The sequence below is a fragment of the Ursus arctos genome, unplaced genomic scaffold (genome assembly GCF_023065955.2).
Source record: "Ursus arctos isolate Adak ecotype North America unplaced genomic scaffold, UrsArc2.0 scaffold_3, whole genome shotgun sequence".
NCBI lineage: Eukaryota > Metazoa > Chordata > Mammalia > Carnivora > Ursidae > Ursus > Ursus arctos.
In genome coordinates, this window is record NW_026622985.1 from 34809717 (window position 1) to 34826560 (window position 16844).

General features: G+C 39.1%; 2 protein-coding genes across 6 annotated transcripts in view; one reads left to right on the top strand and one right to left on the bottom strand.

Annotated features, from left to right (window-relative positions):
* Positions 1-16844, top strand: part of GNGT1 (G protein subunit gamma transducin 1) — a 118750-nt gene that overhangs the window by 96428 nt on the left and 5478 nt on the right. The window contains exon 3 of the mRNA XM_026505807.4: positions 2386-2429. Within this exon, the coding sequence (XP_026361592.3) occupies positions 2386-2429 (44 nt within the window). The remainder of the gene's footprint in view (positions 1-2385; positions 2430-16844) is intronic.
* TFPI2 (tissue factor pathway inhibitor 2) lies at positions 280-14052 on the bottom strand. Of its 5 annotated transcripts, XM_057304453.1 has the most exons (6): positions 9745-14043; positions 6095-6692; positions 5607-5813; positions 4495-4674; positions 3118-3288; positions 280-2771 (listed from the first exon to the last, which is right to left on the bottom strand). In XM_057304453.1, the coding sequence occupies exons 2-6, from the start codon at positions 6180-6182 to the stop codon at positions 2695-2697; spliced, it is 723 nt and encodes a 240-aa protein (XP_057160436.1). In that variant the 5' UTR covers positions 6183-6692; positions 9745-14043; the 3' UTR covers positions 280-2694. The 5 variants fall into 5 exon arrangements, with proteins under 5 accessions (XP_057160436.1, XP_026361581.1, XP_026361574.1 ...); XM_026505796.4 differs by having other exon boundaries at positions 5607-5792; positions 6095-14052; XM_026505789.4 differs by having other exon boundaries at positions 6095-14043.

Below are 16844 nucleotides of genomic sequence, written 5' to 3' on the forward strand. Positions count from 1 at the left end.
TTCCTCCCACTCCTTTTAAAAATGTCATTGGTTTCTTGGAGAACGTAACGTATCTGTCCTATAGAGTGTCCAACATCATGGATTTGGCCAATTGACCTTCCCTGGTTTCTTGTAACTTGCACCTTTATCCCCAATATTGCCTCATGATCTAGCAATATGGTAATGAAATCTAGAGGTTTGATTAACTTCAGGTTCAATTTTTTCTTTTTTCTTTCTGTAAGATTCCTTCGTGGGAAAGAGGTGTGCACTACTTATTGCATTGTATCAAGAAGCAAATAATGTCTTTTGGCACATTTTTATTAATGTTAAAATTATCCATTGATTCAGAGACATAAGCCTAATTCCTCCATGCCATAGTTTCAGCATCCACAGATGATCATTACCCAGATGTATACTTTCAGTAGAGCTGTCTTCTAACATTCTAGTGCATGTGTTAGGTGAGATTCTTCTGCGAATAACTTTCAGACACTATTTAGTTTCCTGGTATAATTTTAAGGATAAACAAAAAGGATAAACGCTTTATTCTCTCTGTTAATTTATCATTTTTCAAAGTAATGAGAGAGTGCCCTAGCAACCTCCAAAAGTGACCAAGGAGGTGTGCATGTGTGTGTAATTAATAACTCATTTTGCATTCATTTTTGTATATTTATATATATTGCAGTCATTATTTGTTTTGATGTTCATATTGCCTTCATTTTAGATCACTGAAAGGCCCTTATTGTTACTTTCCTGTTTTTGTGACATGATTCAAATAGCTTCCTTGCTATCTGAAATTAGATGGCCCAGGTTCATCTTATATATTTCTTGTCTCAGACCTGGATTCAGTGATTTCTCCTAAGTGCTCTGGTTCCTTTTAGTGAGAAATCATATTTAGACACCACAGTCTGAATGAGAGGTGTACTTCCAATTGTCATTGCTTCAAGGACTTTTCAATGGGAGGGTGGAAAATACTTCTTTTTTAAAGAGGAAATAAATTTTGATTTCATTCTGATATTTATATTCCAATTTAAAAGTTAAAGATATTTCCTTAATTTCTTAATTTCATACTTTTTCTCTTAACACTGAAAATCTTGACTTCTAAATAAATTCTTATATTTTCTTACAGAATATATAGTATAATGTAGCATTCTATCTAAGTTCAAAATAACAATATCAATATTACTAAAGACTACTAAATGCATTTTCAGATTTCTTCAGAATTTGACCCTTAGATTATATCCCTTAAAAGATAGTCAAAATACAGGCTTTGAAAACCAGAAATAATTACATATTCTTTCTGTATTTAGGCCATTGTCTGATATTCATTTGAGTTCAATTGTTTCGGTTTGTTTCCAGTTGTAGAAGGAATGCTTTTTATTCTTTTTAATTTTGCTTTCTTATTATGCAAAATGTTTACATGATCTAAGATCACAACTATAGAATAAGGTACATTCACATAAATTTTATGTCCATGCCTGTCCCATCCTGTTCTCTCCTTCCTGCTATAGGTAACTATTTTTAGTATCTTTATGTCCTCTGTGATGTATTTATTCATGTTGTTCTAGACCCTTTTTAAAAATGTATTCTGAGGATCAGATGATATCCATACATAGATATTTTGCTCATTTTTCATCCATTTCTTCAACCCCCTACTGATGATTATCTGGTTTGTTTCCAGTTTTTGATTGTTCAAATAATAATATATCAATGAATGTCCTCAGGAATATATCATTTTGTATTTTTGTCACAATAACTTTGGGATAGATTTTTAAAAGAGGGATTGCTCAAAGGGCAAATGCACTTATAATTTTGCTAGATTGGGGGCATACTTTTAAACATATTGATCTTTCCATGAAAATGTAGGAATTTAAAAAAAATATTATTACAGAGGAAAGAAAAAACTGTTTAACTGGAATGATCATATTTATCAAGAATAATTCATTGTAGAATTTAAATTATTAAATTCATGCGTGGTCTGTGGTGTAATTTAAGTAAATGCCTTGAACAGTTCAAAAACGGACAATTTTAGTGGTTTCCCATCTATTATGTCTTAGGAAGTAATGTAAGATCTATATGTATAAACAAATATATACATGTGAGTGGGGATGAATGGGTGGAAAGGTAGATAGAGAATTTTATCCCCAGAAGAAAGCACTTCTGATTTTAATAAATTTACTAACTTTTTACTCAAAAAAGCTATTTTATTATCTTCTAAATGACACAGTAGATATAGAAGTTAGTCATGTCTACATAATAGCACTTGTAATATTTTCTAAAGTGTTGGTAAATCTGCAAGTTTGTTTCTTTGGACCTAAAATATCCAACTTTTAAATGCAAAATAAAATGTATTTGCTGTTTGATCTTATGTGTTAAGGGAACATGACTATATTGTCTTATGCTTTTCAGTACTATCACCTTCTGAAATCAGGAAGAGCAACTCCAAGAACTGGGTGAGTCATATTTGCTTTTATATCTTATGCACAGCAAGAATTCAACTACATTAAAATATAGGTGAACAGTAAATTAAAAATAATAGGTTCACATTTGAATAGCAGCTAGTTATGTGTAAAAATACACAAAAAAGTAACCTGTAGCAATAAAAACTGGTGTATATATCATTAATGATTCATTTCCCCATATCACAATATTATTCTTCAGATATAACCATAGAGGCGATAGCATCCACAAGATGACACATAGGGAAAAAGGTTAAAATTACTTCTTGTAAGTTTTCAGCCTTCTACCAGGAAAGACCGTCTTCAGCAACTTCATATTCTTTTCCTTCCTCGAACCTAAAGTCAACAAAATAAAAATAAGTATCATGTATCTCCAGTCCATAGACTCACTTTAAATTAACATTTCCAATATGCTTGCACACTCACCTCAACGATTTTTAATGATTATAAAGTCAGTTTTCACTATCCACTCAAGTTAATAACTTTCTACCTTTAAGATACAGCTACTGTCCGGAGCTAGGCAGTATAAGCATTTAACAAAACTGATCAGTACTACAGTGCTATTTATGTAGAAGTGGTCTAGAAATGGCAATATGCTATTAGGAAAATAGATACATAAAAATAATTTTGCTTATGAATTATTTATAAAATTAGTTTAAAAATTGTATAAGAAAAAACCTGCCTTTTACACAAACACGTGTGCAGTCCTCCATGTTAAGAAAGTTATTGTCATTCCCTCCACAGCCAGTATAGGTGAAGGTCTCACAGGCTGTGTGTCTTGGATTAAAATAATAGCGAGTCACATTAGCAGAGCATAGTCCCTCATCTTTGGGACTGTAGCAATATGATGGTCCTTGATGAAAAGGAAAACAAAATTAGAAATGCAGTGATACCAAAATTAGTAAACTGTGATGATTACTGAAGTAACTGAAGAAAATCTAATCCCACTGAAGCCTCATTCTGAATGAGAATTTATTCTGAAGCTATGTCCTTGTATCATTTGAATGTCTTAAGAAATTAAACCCAAGAAACAGATATGGTCAGGTAGAAATCAGCTGTGTTTCACGGGTTGATACATGACATGCTTTAGTAAACTTTCTTGTGTTGGTAGGTTTATTTTAAATGTTTTTATCAGCTCTCCTTCCATCATTACTCAAGAATACATTTATGTAATTCCCAAGTAGCCACTGGAACATTTACCTTTACACAAAAAATTTAAGGAAACGCAAGCAACAACCATCTTCTCATTAACTTGAGATTTTGCATACAGTATTGCTATAGAGCTTCCTCACATCTCTGCCAAAGCATGTTTTCCTCGTTTGTTAAGATTATATATCTTTGTGTATGTGTGTCTCTGCTGTGCCTATGGAAAATGCCTGTATTGTCTCTCTCTACAAAAATATTGCCCAAGGAACCCATCATTTCAGGGACTGAGAGGGTGGGGATGTAGGTAAGAAATCAGAGCAGAAAAAAGGAGGATAGAGAGGTCTTTGTCCTGCAGTTTGCAATTACTAAAGGATGCAGAAATCTAACCAAACCTGTAGACAGAAATTTTCAAGATTCACCATCTGAGGTCTGTATATATTCCACTATCTCCTATACACAAGCGATTCCATACAAACCTGAGGTCATGGCATTCAGAATACTGTGATTTCCTTTTATTTACTTGAGAGTGAATGAGTGAGTGAGTGAGCGAGCAAGCGAGAGAGGGTGGAAAGGGTGGAAGGGGCGGAGGGGGTGGAAGGAGCAGAGGGGGTGGAGGGGGGGGCAGAGAGAGAGAGGGAGAGAGGAAGCAAAAACTTAAATCAGGCGCGGCTTTGTGACTTTCTAGCCCTGACAACTTGGCAAGTCATTAACTTCTGGTAGCCTGTACTCTCATATGTAAACGGGGGAATAATTATACTCCCTCACAGGGCACATATATATAGTAGGACTGATATCCTACTATATGTGAAATCCTCAGAACACAAGGCATGTTAATTACACATCAAATTACTGATTTTTTTCACCCTAAAATCTTAAAGAAATGAAATAGAAACCCCATAAAAATAGTATTTACTTCTCTTTGGTGCACAGAAGCCCATACAAGTATCCTTGTCCGGGAACCTGTTCTTATTGTTGTGACACCCGCCAGATACGAATTTTTCACATGTCATGGAACTTAAATTGAAGAAATACTCTCCTGTGCGCACTCCACACTGCCCCTCACTGACTTCCAACCTGCAAATTTTGGGAACTTCTAGGAAAAGGAAGGCATGAAACAATGCTAGTCAAAAATTAGCTTTCTTAGTATTACTATTACTTACTTTAGCACGTCAGTCTTACTTAGTACTACTTCAAAACTTCACTGTATTTTCAGAAACAAGTAGGGAGAAAACAGTATCACTTCTAATACTGGGATAGTAAATCCCCTGAAGATTTTTCGTTAATCCAGTTATTTAGCTCTTTTTCTTAATAGTGGCTCCAGACCTGACTCAGCCAAATTCAGTGGAAATTCTCTCTGTTCTCTCAGGGTGTTCTGATTTTTCTACCTATGAAGTTAATCAAACTTATTCACAGGAATACATACACATTTTCCCTTGGCTTAGTTCCTTGAATGGCAAAGTTCCATGTTTTGTTACTGGCCTTAATAAATACAATAAATATGATTTAAATGAAACAGAAACCATGATCATGAATCTCTACTATATCCCTGTACTAACCCAAAACAAGTTTGGGTATCAGGGGGACCAAAGGAAAAGTTACGGTTAGCTAAATCACACTTTAATAATAAAATCCGCTGAAAGTTATTTCAGACTGATGGATAATCGACATAAGGAAATGGTGCTCTCAAGGAGGCATAAAAACTGTGGGTTTAGGACAAATGATAAAGAAAAGTAGTTATGTGGCACCCAGTACATCATACCCGTGCATTATTATGCCCTACAGTGAATTCTTGCCCTGAGTCTGCACAGACACTGCATGATGAAAAATGCCACTTAGGAGAGAGATTCGTTAGCCAATGTAAACTTGTGATTACTTTCTGGAAAAATAGTAAGTGAGCCTTACTTAATGTTTGAGACAATGCAGGTAGAACTTACTGTAGAAAATGGGCTCTGGGAAATTCAGTGACTAGCAGCCCTTCTGTGTAAGGAGCAGCGCAAGAGTTCTGAGCTTGAGCTGGCCACTTACTCTCTATCCTCGAGCAAGCTTCATTGCAGTCCTCCAAAGTATCGAAATTGTTGGCGTTGCCCTCGCAGCCCCCATAGAAGAAAATACGGCAGCTCTGCGTGTACCTGTCATAGTAGTAACTGGGGATCCGGGCCCGACAGGGCCCCACGTCGGGGGGCAGGAGGCAGATCTCTGCATTGTTTCCTACTGAAGGAGCAGAAGGAGAACCTGAGAGAGAGAAGGAGGTTAGCCACGTCTCCAGGAAGGTAAGAGTCTTCCCGGGGACTTCTGTCCCACAGTTTCCCAGCACAGGGGGTTTTGCAGAGAGAGAAAGTACAAACTTCCGCACGAGTGTCCCTCCCCGCGGCTCCTAGACGCCCTGTGCGACAGGGGTCTGGGGAAAGCGGGGCGGAGAGAGTGGGTGCAGGGGACCCCACAGCCGCAGCGCCCTCGCTGCCTACCCTGGCGGAAGCGCGGCGCGAAGAGGGGGTCCCCAGACCCGCCAATACCTGGCGCCTTCTGAGCTCCGTTGCCCAGCGCGGTCCCCATCAGCAGCAGTGGCAGAAGCAACACCCCAAGGGGGCCAGTAGAGTCCATGCTGTCCAGTTTGAGTGGCCCTCGGGGCGAGGCGTTCCTGGAATGTGCCGGCGGGAAGAGGGTGCACGGAGTCCAGCCTCCAGGAAGCTTGGGTGCCGATGTGATGGGTGCCTGCTTTATGTAGGGTGAGTGTCCTCCCGACCCCGGACGGGGCGGAGCGTGCCTGCGCGGAGCCCGGGAGACTGATTCATGCCCCACAGGCTGTGGCCCGCCCCGCAGCCCTGTGTTGAAAAGTGTGCGGGGGAGAGGAATTCCCCACCAGGTCGAACCGGCCTTCCAAACTTTCTCCTATCTTGGCGGGAGTGACTACATGCGGCGTTGTGTCAGTGATGAGAAGTCGGCAAGCTAGAGGGAAATGACCTGGGGGTGATTGCACAAGGTTCCAACTTGCAGCATCACCCTGAAGCCTGAATCTCCATTACGAAAGCACCAAGTCCAAGTATTTGAAGGGCAGAGAGAAAGTGTGAAATTCAGTGGGCTGAGGGGAGCCTGGCTCGTTGCAATAGATTCCTGTATTAGATTAGAAATTTAAGTATGTGTATTTATTTACATTTATACATACCTACATATTTGAATAGAGATTTAATTTACATTTAATAAAAGGCTCATACTACATCTTCAGTGTACAGCACCATTCCAGTCAAGAATTAGAACATTTGCAGCACCCCAGAACATTCTCTCATATCCTTTCCCAGTCAATCCTTCCAATCCCAGGCAGGGACAACCAGTTCTTATCGCCAGAGGTTGGCTTTGCCTGTTCTTGAATCCCATGCAAATGGAATCATAAAGTGTGTATTGCTTGTATTTCTTTTGCTCCACTACTGTTTTTAAGACACACCATGTTATTCCATAGTTCATTTCTTTTAAATGCTGAGTCCAGTCTTCCAATGTATGAAGGTACTACAAATGTCCTGTTACTGGACATTTGTGTTGTTTCTAGTTTGAGACTGTTATGAATAAAGCTCCTTTTTGCGCACATGCAGCTTTTATTACTCTTGGGTAAAATATTCATAAATGTTAAAAACTGCCACTTCTCCAAAATGATTATACCATTTTATACCCCACCCCCCCAATCTGCCGTAAGTATTGTGGTTATGTTTTTTGAGCTGGAACAGGAAAGTCCATAGAAAGGTGGCCACGGGGGATCCCAGAACAACCCCTTCCTGTGCGTTTCCTCATTGTCATTGCATTAGCGTTCATTGCTCCTCTGACATATTAGCCTGAGTCTTTTTCTTTATACAAAACAAATTATTTATGCTCAGATTTCACATGAAATATAGAAGATATTTTTGAAGAACATTTTAATGAATTCTCTTGATGACTGTGTCTTCCTCCCCTTTTTCCTCTTGTTATATTTAATATTCTCAAGAGAATAATTATTCCTGGCTTCTCCTGAGGATCTGGAAGGAGTTTAGAGGAGTTCCCTTCAAAATTTCTGAGAAACCCTATGCTCACAGTGAGTTAATAGCCTGGGACATTTTGCACACTGTATCCCTTGTGCCAGTTTTCAGTTATCCTGATGTCATGCCATAGAATCCTATTCCTAAGAAAACACGCTTGTCCTGGAAATATTCAGTGTTACTGATGCTGTCAGATTACCAGATATCCATGATTAATAGTCCAAGATGTAAGGACAAATGTTTAACAACCAGCTCTCAGGAGGGAGGAATAAGAGGGGGTATGCTGATTTGCATAGTTTACTGATTTCTGTGGTGTAAGTACTCCCATTATGGCCAATTTCAAGCTACCAGAATTGGAAATCGATAGGTACAATTGGTTCTCCAGAGCCAGCAGGAACCGGCTCTAGCATGCCAAGCACTGAAATAGCCAGCTAGTTTTGGAAAGACACATACATACATAGGAGACTCGATGAGCCCCTCCCAAACACTAATACGGGAGGGAAGTTTTACCAAACAGCCAGCATCACTTTCAGGAGAAAAGTTTAATTCAACTTCAAATTTTCATTCTTCTGAATGTGATTTTCATTCTTCTGAATATGATTAAATATATCTCCCATATGGACTAAAATAAATTCAGGGACTGATTCAGACTTGTCATTCAGCATTGACTACTGTCACTTCTGTTCTTTGTTCTCAGGTGCTGGTACTTTTTGATCATCTTTTGCTTCATATAAAAAGAGGAATCTCTTGAATTAGAGCAGGTTATTTTGGGAACTTGCATGATGCCATGGGACAATGAATTTTATTCCTTGCTCCTTTGGACAGTCACATCAACTCTCTGAGCCTCAGTGTCCCTATCTGTAAAGTGGATATAATGACTATACTTGGGTGTTATGAGGGTTAAAGGACAAGTGCCTTACACACAGGCACAGAATCCAGCCAGATTATCCATGTTTCGATTCCCATTGAGAGCTTTGGCACAAAACTTTAAGATGGAGTGTCAAGCACCATCAGGAACCAGCAACATGGACTGAAGCCTTCGACATTGCTCTCACCAGCTCTCCTCTTTGGCTGAGCTCAGAGGCCACCTCTCTGCCTAGGAAGCTGTCTCACGATCAGATATAACTTTGTGGTGGTTTCTTCTGGGGGAAATAAGCTTAGAGTTCTTTCAGCCAGAGCAGAGTCCTTAGTCCTGCTAAGTACTCAGAATGCTGTGTAACACATGGGGGGGAAGGAGAATCGGGAAAGGGCCAAAATCAGGCTTTTCACCCCTCTGTGAAAGAGTCAGTGGACACAGGGCAAAATTCATGTTCAGAGGTACTCTAGAAATGATAGTTTCCTTCCTTTATTCTATTTCCTATTCCTTTATTCTATGCCAAATAGGGTGCATCTTTCACACCTCTGTGACCCCTGAACAGAGACAGGGAAGGAGAATTCAGTAAGTGGGGACAGTTAGAAGTTTGAGATGATCAAGCCAAGTTATCTGGAAGGAAATTACTCCTCTTAATTGCAAACCACTTGAGTATTTTTATATCCATGAAAAGGATATCTTCCAATGTAAGGGGAAATCTAAATTTTCTGGGACTACTTTAAATTACTGAATTTTATCCTTTGGACCATGTGGAAGGAGCCATGTGACCACTGTAATCAGCCTCCATAGGGATGTCACAGTCCTTCTGTATCCTTAAACCAGTATGTAGGCCAGAAGGTTACCACATAGCAAAGGAAAAGAATTCCTTTATCCAAAGTCACCAGGAAGTGTAAGCTTCGAGGGAACTGCAAAAAACAGTCACCCAGACTGATTTGTCATTGTTATACCAACTAATAGCTTTCGTGGCTGTGGCTAAAAATAGACGTTCAAAATTGTTTGGAGTTCTGTGAAATAAGGCATAGAGTTCTTATAATTTGAATGTTGAAGGAACTATAAATATCATCTATTCCACTATTTTCATTTTATAGAATTATACATTGAGACCTGGTCATGTTTACTTACCTTAGCTGTTGGCAGAGCTGAGATTAGAACCCAGGTTCTTGATATTCAGCCTGTATTCTTTACAACATTCCCTACCTGGGCTCTTTCTGCTGTACCGAGACCTTAGAGTAGAACACTAAATACCAGAATGAAAACACACAGAAGCTACAGTGACTTCAGAAACGTTTACCTGTGCATATGTTCGATCCTTGCTTCTGTTCTTTCTTACCAACCCCCTCCCAGCCCCATGGAAAAAAAAAAAAAATGGATATGAAGTTGATTTGGAACACATCAGCTCCTAGAATTCCCAGGTGTCGAGTATGATGTTCTATCTTCTGAGACCCATACATGCTTGGACAGTGATCATGAATTTAAGGAGACGATTGAGGCAGATGGTCTTCCTCTCTGTCAGACACCTTGGAGAGAGGTGGCATGTTTAGCTCATAAATGAATGAGGAGAATGAACTGAGCCCAGTGATTTGGGGATATTTATTATATAACAGTCACTTAAGGAGTTACAGTGATAACTTCTTAATAAACAAAATTCCTGCTGCCTGTTAGCTTACGCCCTGTCAAAATAAAATCTGAAGTGAGTCCAGCTGGCACGAACAAGAACTTTACACATTTGATAAGAAAGGCAGTTAATCTCTTCTGAGAGATTAGGGATCACGAGGATTTTGTTCAAGTTTAGGCAACTCCTTCACCAACAAGGTAATTTTTCTAGCGGGTTGGGTCACGTAGGACATGTTTACTCTAGTGCGCCCTCTGTCGGATACAGAGTGCATCTGTGAGCATTGTATAATAAGATGGAGCCACATAAGAGGATGAGACATTCCCTATGCCTAATTTTATTATTCTTGTCCTCCTTAGGGGGATCGAGATAATGGGATATTTAATGTGTCTCTTACCGTGGTCATTTTTTCATCCATACATTTTAAAAATAAGCAGAACTATTACTTAATACATGCCAAACCTTGTGCTAGGCGTTTGGAATACAAAGACAAATACATTTAGGGATCTCATAGCATAATAGAGAAAACAGATGAACATCACATAATCCAACTGCTAAATAGTGTTTTTAGTACGATATTAAAGATATGTACTAGGTTTTATGGGATTGTAGAGGAGGAAATAAAATTTTAGCAAGAGCTTAGTTCAAAACAAAAGCCAATCTACACAAACATGTCTAATGTAACTTTTATGCCTATGGGACACAGACTCACTCCTTCAACAGCTGGTTGCTTTGGTCAGTTTTTTTTTAAGGTGGTGTGATTCTAGCAAAGCACTGCCTTCTGCAGGAAGGCAGAATCTTAGAAACCCCCTTTCTCCTCTACCTAGATGTATGTTCATTCAATTATCATGCCTACTTAAGAGGCAGACCATCTTTTCTCTTACTCAGATTGCTGCATACTTAACTATGTAGGGCACCCAAAAGGTTGGGACAAAGTTTGGGCTATTTTATCCAAGAAGTTTCTGGCACAGTATGGCCTCACCACCTGCCTAGAATTCTAGCCTGGGCTACAATCCACCAGAAAGTGGCATGTCAGGAAGGGGGGAAAGACAGAGGAAATTGCCCCTTACTCCTGTATATCATGTGGGAATAGCAATAACTATAATAATATGATGCTTATTGAGAGTTTACATTGTACTTTGCATACATTAGCTCATTAAATCTTCCACAATAACCACTGAGGGTGATACTTTATTCTCCCCGCTTTGCCAATGAGCGCTGAAATTTTAGGTGAGTATGTGGCTTGGCCAAAGCTATGCAGTTAGCTCAGGCAGTCTGAATCCTGATCTGCTGGTCTCACTCACTGTGCAAACTTCTTTTTCTTACACGTTAGTGGGGTCCGAAGTCAGGCTTATGATATATAACACGTGCTCATGACCTTAGTTCAGTACCTGGACAGCTAGCTTACAGACTTCCTTTTCACTCAAACATAAAGTTTATAACTGAGAACAAACAGATCACTACAATTTAAATACATTGCTATAATACTCTAAGAAAAACATCTGCCAAAGTTAATAATCAGATTAGAGGATTGAGAGAGTTAATCACTAAATCCTTACTTTCAGGGTTATATTTAGCAGAAAGAAATGGACCTTGACCTTTCAAGTATAAAGACACTCTTTTCTTACCAGAATACTGTCATTTTTATACCCTAGCCCAAATCTCATGTTACTTATATATTACTTACTAAAATGTCTGTCATAAACCCTCCATATGTTCATTTGTTCTAGTTTTATGTAGAAAAGCTTTTGTATCTTAAGTCACACAGGAGGGACAACCTACCATTTGGGGGCAGGGAGAGGCCATAGTTGCAGTTTGAAAGGGCAACACATCTCCTAAAACTCTTACTGTTTCCCTGTTTGTTTGTTTTTTTTTTCCTCTCCTGACTATTAGCCAAGGAAACAAACTGAGTCAAACTAAAAGGTCTGTGTAGGAAGAGAGTTGACTGCACTAGCATGAACTAGGTATACTGCATGAGCCAGAAAGTGTGAGCTGTTCCTACTGGTCAGTGAGTGGGATCTCCAGCACTCTCTTCCCTTCCCTTACAATAGAAGTCATGCCCTGGTCCAACCAGACACCAACCCCGTAGCTACTGCGCTGGGTCTTTTCACCTCCTGTCTTCTCGAGGACTTCACTCCTTTCACTCCTCGGCAACATCAGTTCTTTCAGTAGTTTCCATTTCGAGTGGTCTATCTCTGGGATAGATGTTTTCCATTCCAGACTTAAAGTTCATATTTGACTTTCCATCCCTTTCCTGTGAGAGCCTTCTTTCATTGCTCCCTTTTCCAGCAAAACTTATCAGAAATGTTATCTTTACTATCTGCCTCCACTTCCTCATCTCCCTTACCATCCCCCACCCCATATTGCACTCCAGTTCAACTTCCACAATGGGAAGAGGAAGCAAAGGAAGTGCTCCCGTCAAGGGCACCTCATCATGTTGCCACATCTTACTGGACCTTTCAATTCATATGACACCCAAAGCAGCTGCCGCTGAGGTCACCAAGGACCACATTTTTCCATCTCAGCAATATTTAACGGTTTCAAATTCTTCCTCATTCTTGAAATGCTTTTCTTTTAGTTTTCACTTTACCACCTTCTTTTGGTTTTCCCCTACTTAGACTATTCCTTCTCAATCTGTCCTTTTCCTCTGCCTGGTCATTAAAGGTGGGGTGACTCAAAGCTCAACCTTGAGAACTCTTTTCTAACTGTACTTTCTTCTTATGTGATTTCAAGTATATACACACACACACACACACACACTTGTGTGTAGTTTTGACCTCACCTCTGAATTCCAAAAGCTTACATCTACTTAATATCTCTACTTGGATATCTAATAGACATCTCAAATATTATATGTCTTAAACTGAAGTCTTGGCCATATACCCCAATCTTCCTTCTTTCTGTCAATTACACTTCTACTTAGACTTTCAAGCCCCAAACTATGGAATCACTCTTGACATCTCCCATCTTTTCATCACGCAATCCATCAGTCGTCTTGTCAATTCTACCTCCAAATCACAGTTTTAATCTGCCCATATTTTTCTATATCCATGGCCACCAATATTGTTCAAATCTATCTGTTCTTAATAAAGGACTATTATGTTAGGTTCTTCCCTAAAATCCCAGTTTCCACTTTTGTTCCCCTTCAACCCACACAACAGAGTATTTTTTTTTTTAACACATCAGACCATGTCACAACACCTCACTTCTTCAAAATAAAATCAGAACCCTTCATTAGCTCCTTACTTTATTCCTCACCATTCCTCTGAGGAACTTAATGTGATTTGACTGCTGTCTCCCTTACTGACCTCACCCCGTCACTCTCCCACTATCTTACTCTACCCACTACACTGTGTTTTCCATTCTCCTAGTACAACAAATTTGTTCCCACTTCCAGTTCTTTGCATAAGCTGTTGCCTCTGCTTAGCCTTTTTCCTTGCATGAAATGCTCATCTCCTGACCTTCACTGTCTCCTTGACAGTCTTGATCCCACTGGCACTACCTCTAATCAGTCTATATGATGTTGCTTCACATCTAGGTCACTCCTTATCATAAACTATAGCATTTATCAGTTGAAATCACTGTTATTTGTTTTGTTTTACTTGTCTGATCCTCTCACTATTATGGAAGCTCTGTGACAGTAGGGAATTTACCTGTTGTAGTCACCATTGTTTCCCCATGCTAAGAGCAAGGCTTATGGAAAGTAGGATCTTATAAGTGTTGTGGAATAAACAAATTACTTACTATACCTCCCCTAGCACTTATCACAATATAATATATGGTACATTTTATCTTGTTTATTGTTTTTCTCCCTCATTAGAATGTATGTTCCTCATGGGCAACATTTTCTGTATTTTTTCTGCTCTACCCTCAGCATCTAGAATAGTGTCTGGCACATAATAGCACTTAGTAAATATTTGTTGAATGAATGAATAAAATGTTAGCTATTTTTATAGTCCTAAGTATAATGTCAGGATGAAAAAGAATAGTACAAGATAAGAAAATTTATAGCCATATGATTGCAGATTTATTGTACATAATATAGTGGATTTGTTTCTGAAAAACAAAGTGTCATGGAATGTTTATAAATCAAAATATTTAAAGTGTGTTAGCAACATTTCTATTTCAAAGAATGTGCGATTGATCCTCTGTATAAAACAGGGGACTTCTAAAAATAATTTTAATAATTTCCACTAATATAGCCCTTATAAGTTAAATATTTTGTCAAGTTGCCTTACTTCAAAATATGCTTATCTATAATGTATAAAAACAAACAGAAAACAGGTAGCTTTTGAACTTTATACTAGCCCACTTTAATTCTACAATAGATTAGCAAGAAAGCTAATGGAAGATATTACTGAGACACTTAAGCTACTCTACATAGTTCTATCTCCCTACATCCCTTACTCATATCCACAAAACTCCGGAAAACCCATAAACAACCTGACATATTTTCAAAAGGCCCTGGGGGGGGGGGGGCAGTATTGTCCCCCACAGAGAACCACTGCTCCATGAATGGGGTACAACTCTGAGGTACTTTCTCCCCCTCCTCTTCTCTTTGCTATATTGGACCGTACCTCCCCTGATAGTAGTGCAAGATGGAAGAAGTAAAAGGGCAAATATCTTCTACTTAAAGGGGTATGTTTCCCCCCTGAGTTAGCTGTAATTGCTACTTAGCTTGTTGGTCTGAGTCTTGAGTCCTCCTCTTTTATATTCTGGTGGAAGTGGGGTGAGGATGCCTGGTAGTAGTGCCAGCAATATGATCTAGACCCTTTTAGAACTTCCTGCAGAGAGGTGGCCCAACTTGGAAGCTTTGAGCTGCCCAGGTACGGGGGAAAAATATGAGAGTGGCTTAGTGCCCTTTGTTTTCAATTCTGTGCTTTCTTTCTATGTAATTCTACAGTATGACAAAACGAATCTATTCTTTTACACTAATTTGAGAGGGGTAACAGAGAAAAGTATGCTGGAGCTGAAAACATCCCAGACCAAAAGCCAAACACCTGTGTTATAGCTCCAGCTCTGTTGCCACCCATTTTATGATTTGGGTCACTTCAATTCTCTGGACCACCTCTACTTCATCTGTAAAATGGGATTAAGAATGATTAGATGATGCCATATCTGAATTAATTTAAACCCTTCAGTGCAACTCCGAGCCCTTGGACTCCATGCAGGCAATAAACACTGCCCTGCTCTGTGTGTCTGGCTATCTTTGAGGGAGGTTAGAGTTTTGATCCTTACTCTTTGAATTTTCTCATACAAGTCCCATGGCATCAAGTTTGGCAAGCATTCGCTCATCTTCTAAGATTCACCTCCACCAAATGAAATGTGTTTTACTTAAAATATTATTAAATTTTAGAGTTCAGAAATCATTTGTTAATAAAGTTAGATACTTTGTACTTTTTTCTATGGCTAGGTGAATATTTATGATATAGGTTGCAAGTGACTTTATCTACACTTTGTGATTCTCTTTTATATATTGAACAATAGGCAGGAGTAAGGACATAAAAGCTATGAAAGATATAGATGCTCTTATAAAGGTCCTTATAACCCATCATGTCTTAGATTTGTTAGAATCAGCATCTAAGACAGGGATCCTTGTCCAAGTGATTTATCAAGGATGAACTCTTACGAGAAATCTCTGTAGGAAGGTAGAAAGCAAGATGAAGCAGAAGTTAAGCAAAGGTGTAGTTTTAGATATCTAGCTTATTCTGACCCCATGGGGAGCTCTGGAAGGTTCTCAATTACAAGGTTTTTCAGGCCAGAGGCACCTGGTCTGATTTATTGGAACTTCAGCCAGCCCTGTGCTATAGGTCACCCACAGGGGTCAGTTGAAAGCATAATCTCCCAGAAATCACCAGTTGAAGTGTTTCCCATCAGCCAAGAACAAAACTATGCAGAAAGTTTGCCCTTGGCAGTCAACAAGTGCACCTGCTGGGGAAATGAGCACCTCACCCTGGAAAGGGGGATCTAGGAAAGGCAACAACAGCATCTGCTATGCATGATATTAAAGGAGCCAAATCATGTCCACATGATATCCCTTAAGAGCACTTATAAAGCCACCTATCAGCGAGTGCCATGTAAGACAGCATACTTTGAAAGTCTAGAGGTGCAGAATAAGTGGGTAACCCAGCTAACATGTGCTGAGCACTTGCTCTGTGGCACATATCATCATGCAATCTTGTTTCCCCTCAAGAAATCTATAATGTCGGTAATCCTATTGCTCCGATTTCCTAGTAATCTGAGGCACAGAGAAGTTAAGTAACTTGATCAGGGCCACACCCCTAGCAAGAGCCTATGAGTGATCATTTCATTGGCAATAACATAGTAGGGATTCTCTAAAACAGAGAAAATGAAATTCTAAGACCTATTCCAAATCAAAACCTCTTAGATTGGGCTCATATTTTTAACAAGTTCCTAAAGTGATTTTTACACACACTGAAGTGTCAGAGCCATTGCCAAGTGGAATTAGTTTTCCAAGATGGATAAAAATTGTGCAAAGGACAATGTCAACAGCTCAAAATGATCAGAGGTAGATACGCTTGTGAATGGTTACACATAGTGTGAAGGCAGTGAGAAGGAAGGGGGCAATGGACTTGAGCATGGGTTCTCGAATACCAAATAATAATTACACAGGAAGGAACAACCTTTTTGTTGTCATATTGTTTCTTAAAATAAGAACAGAAGAGCAAAAAAAAAAAAAAAGGATGGGAAACATTGACTTTGAGTACTCATAGAAGTGTTCTTTTCTGTATCTGTGCTGGCATATTTAGGCATTTGCC

What these genes read in the sequence shown, in the direction of transcription:
- TFPI2 (XM_057304453.1), bottom strand. Translation starts at nt 6,182, where the DNA reads ATGGACTCTACTGGCCCCCTTGGGGTGTTGCTTCTGCCACTGCTGCTG. An exon ending in CGGAGCTCAGAAGGCGCCAG is followed by an intron (nt 5,814 to 6,094) that starts GTATTGGCGGGT and finishes TCTCTCTCTCAG; the next exon opens with GTTCTCCTTCTGCTCCTTCA. An exon ending in CACACGTGTTTGTGTAAAAG is followed by an intron (nt 2,772 to 3,117) that starts GCAGGTTTTTTC and finishes TGTTGACTTTAG; the next exon opens with GTTCGAGGAAGGAAAAGAAT.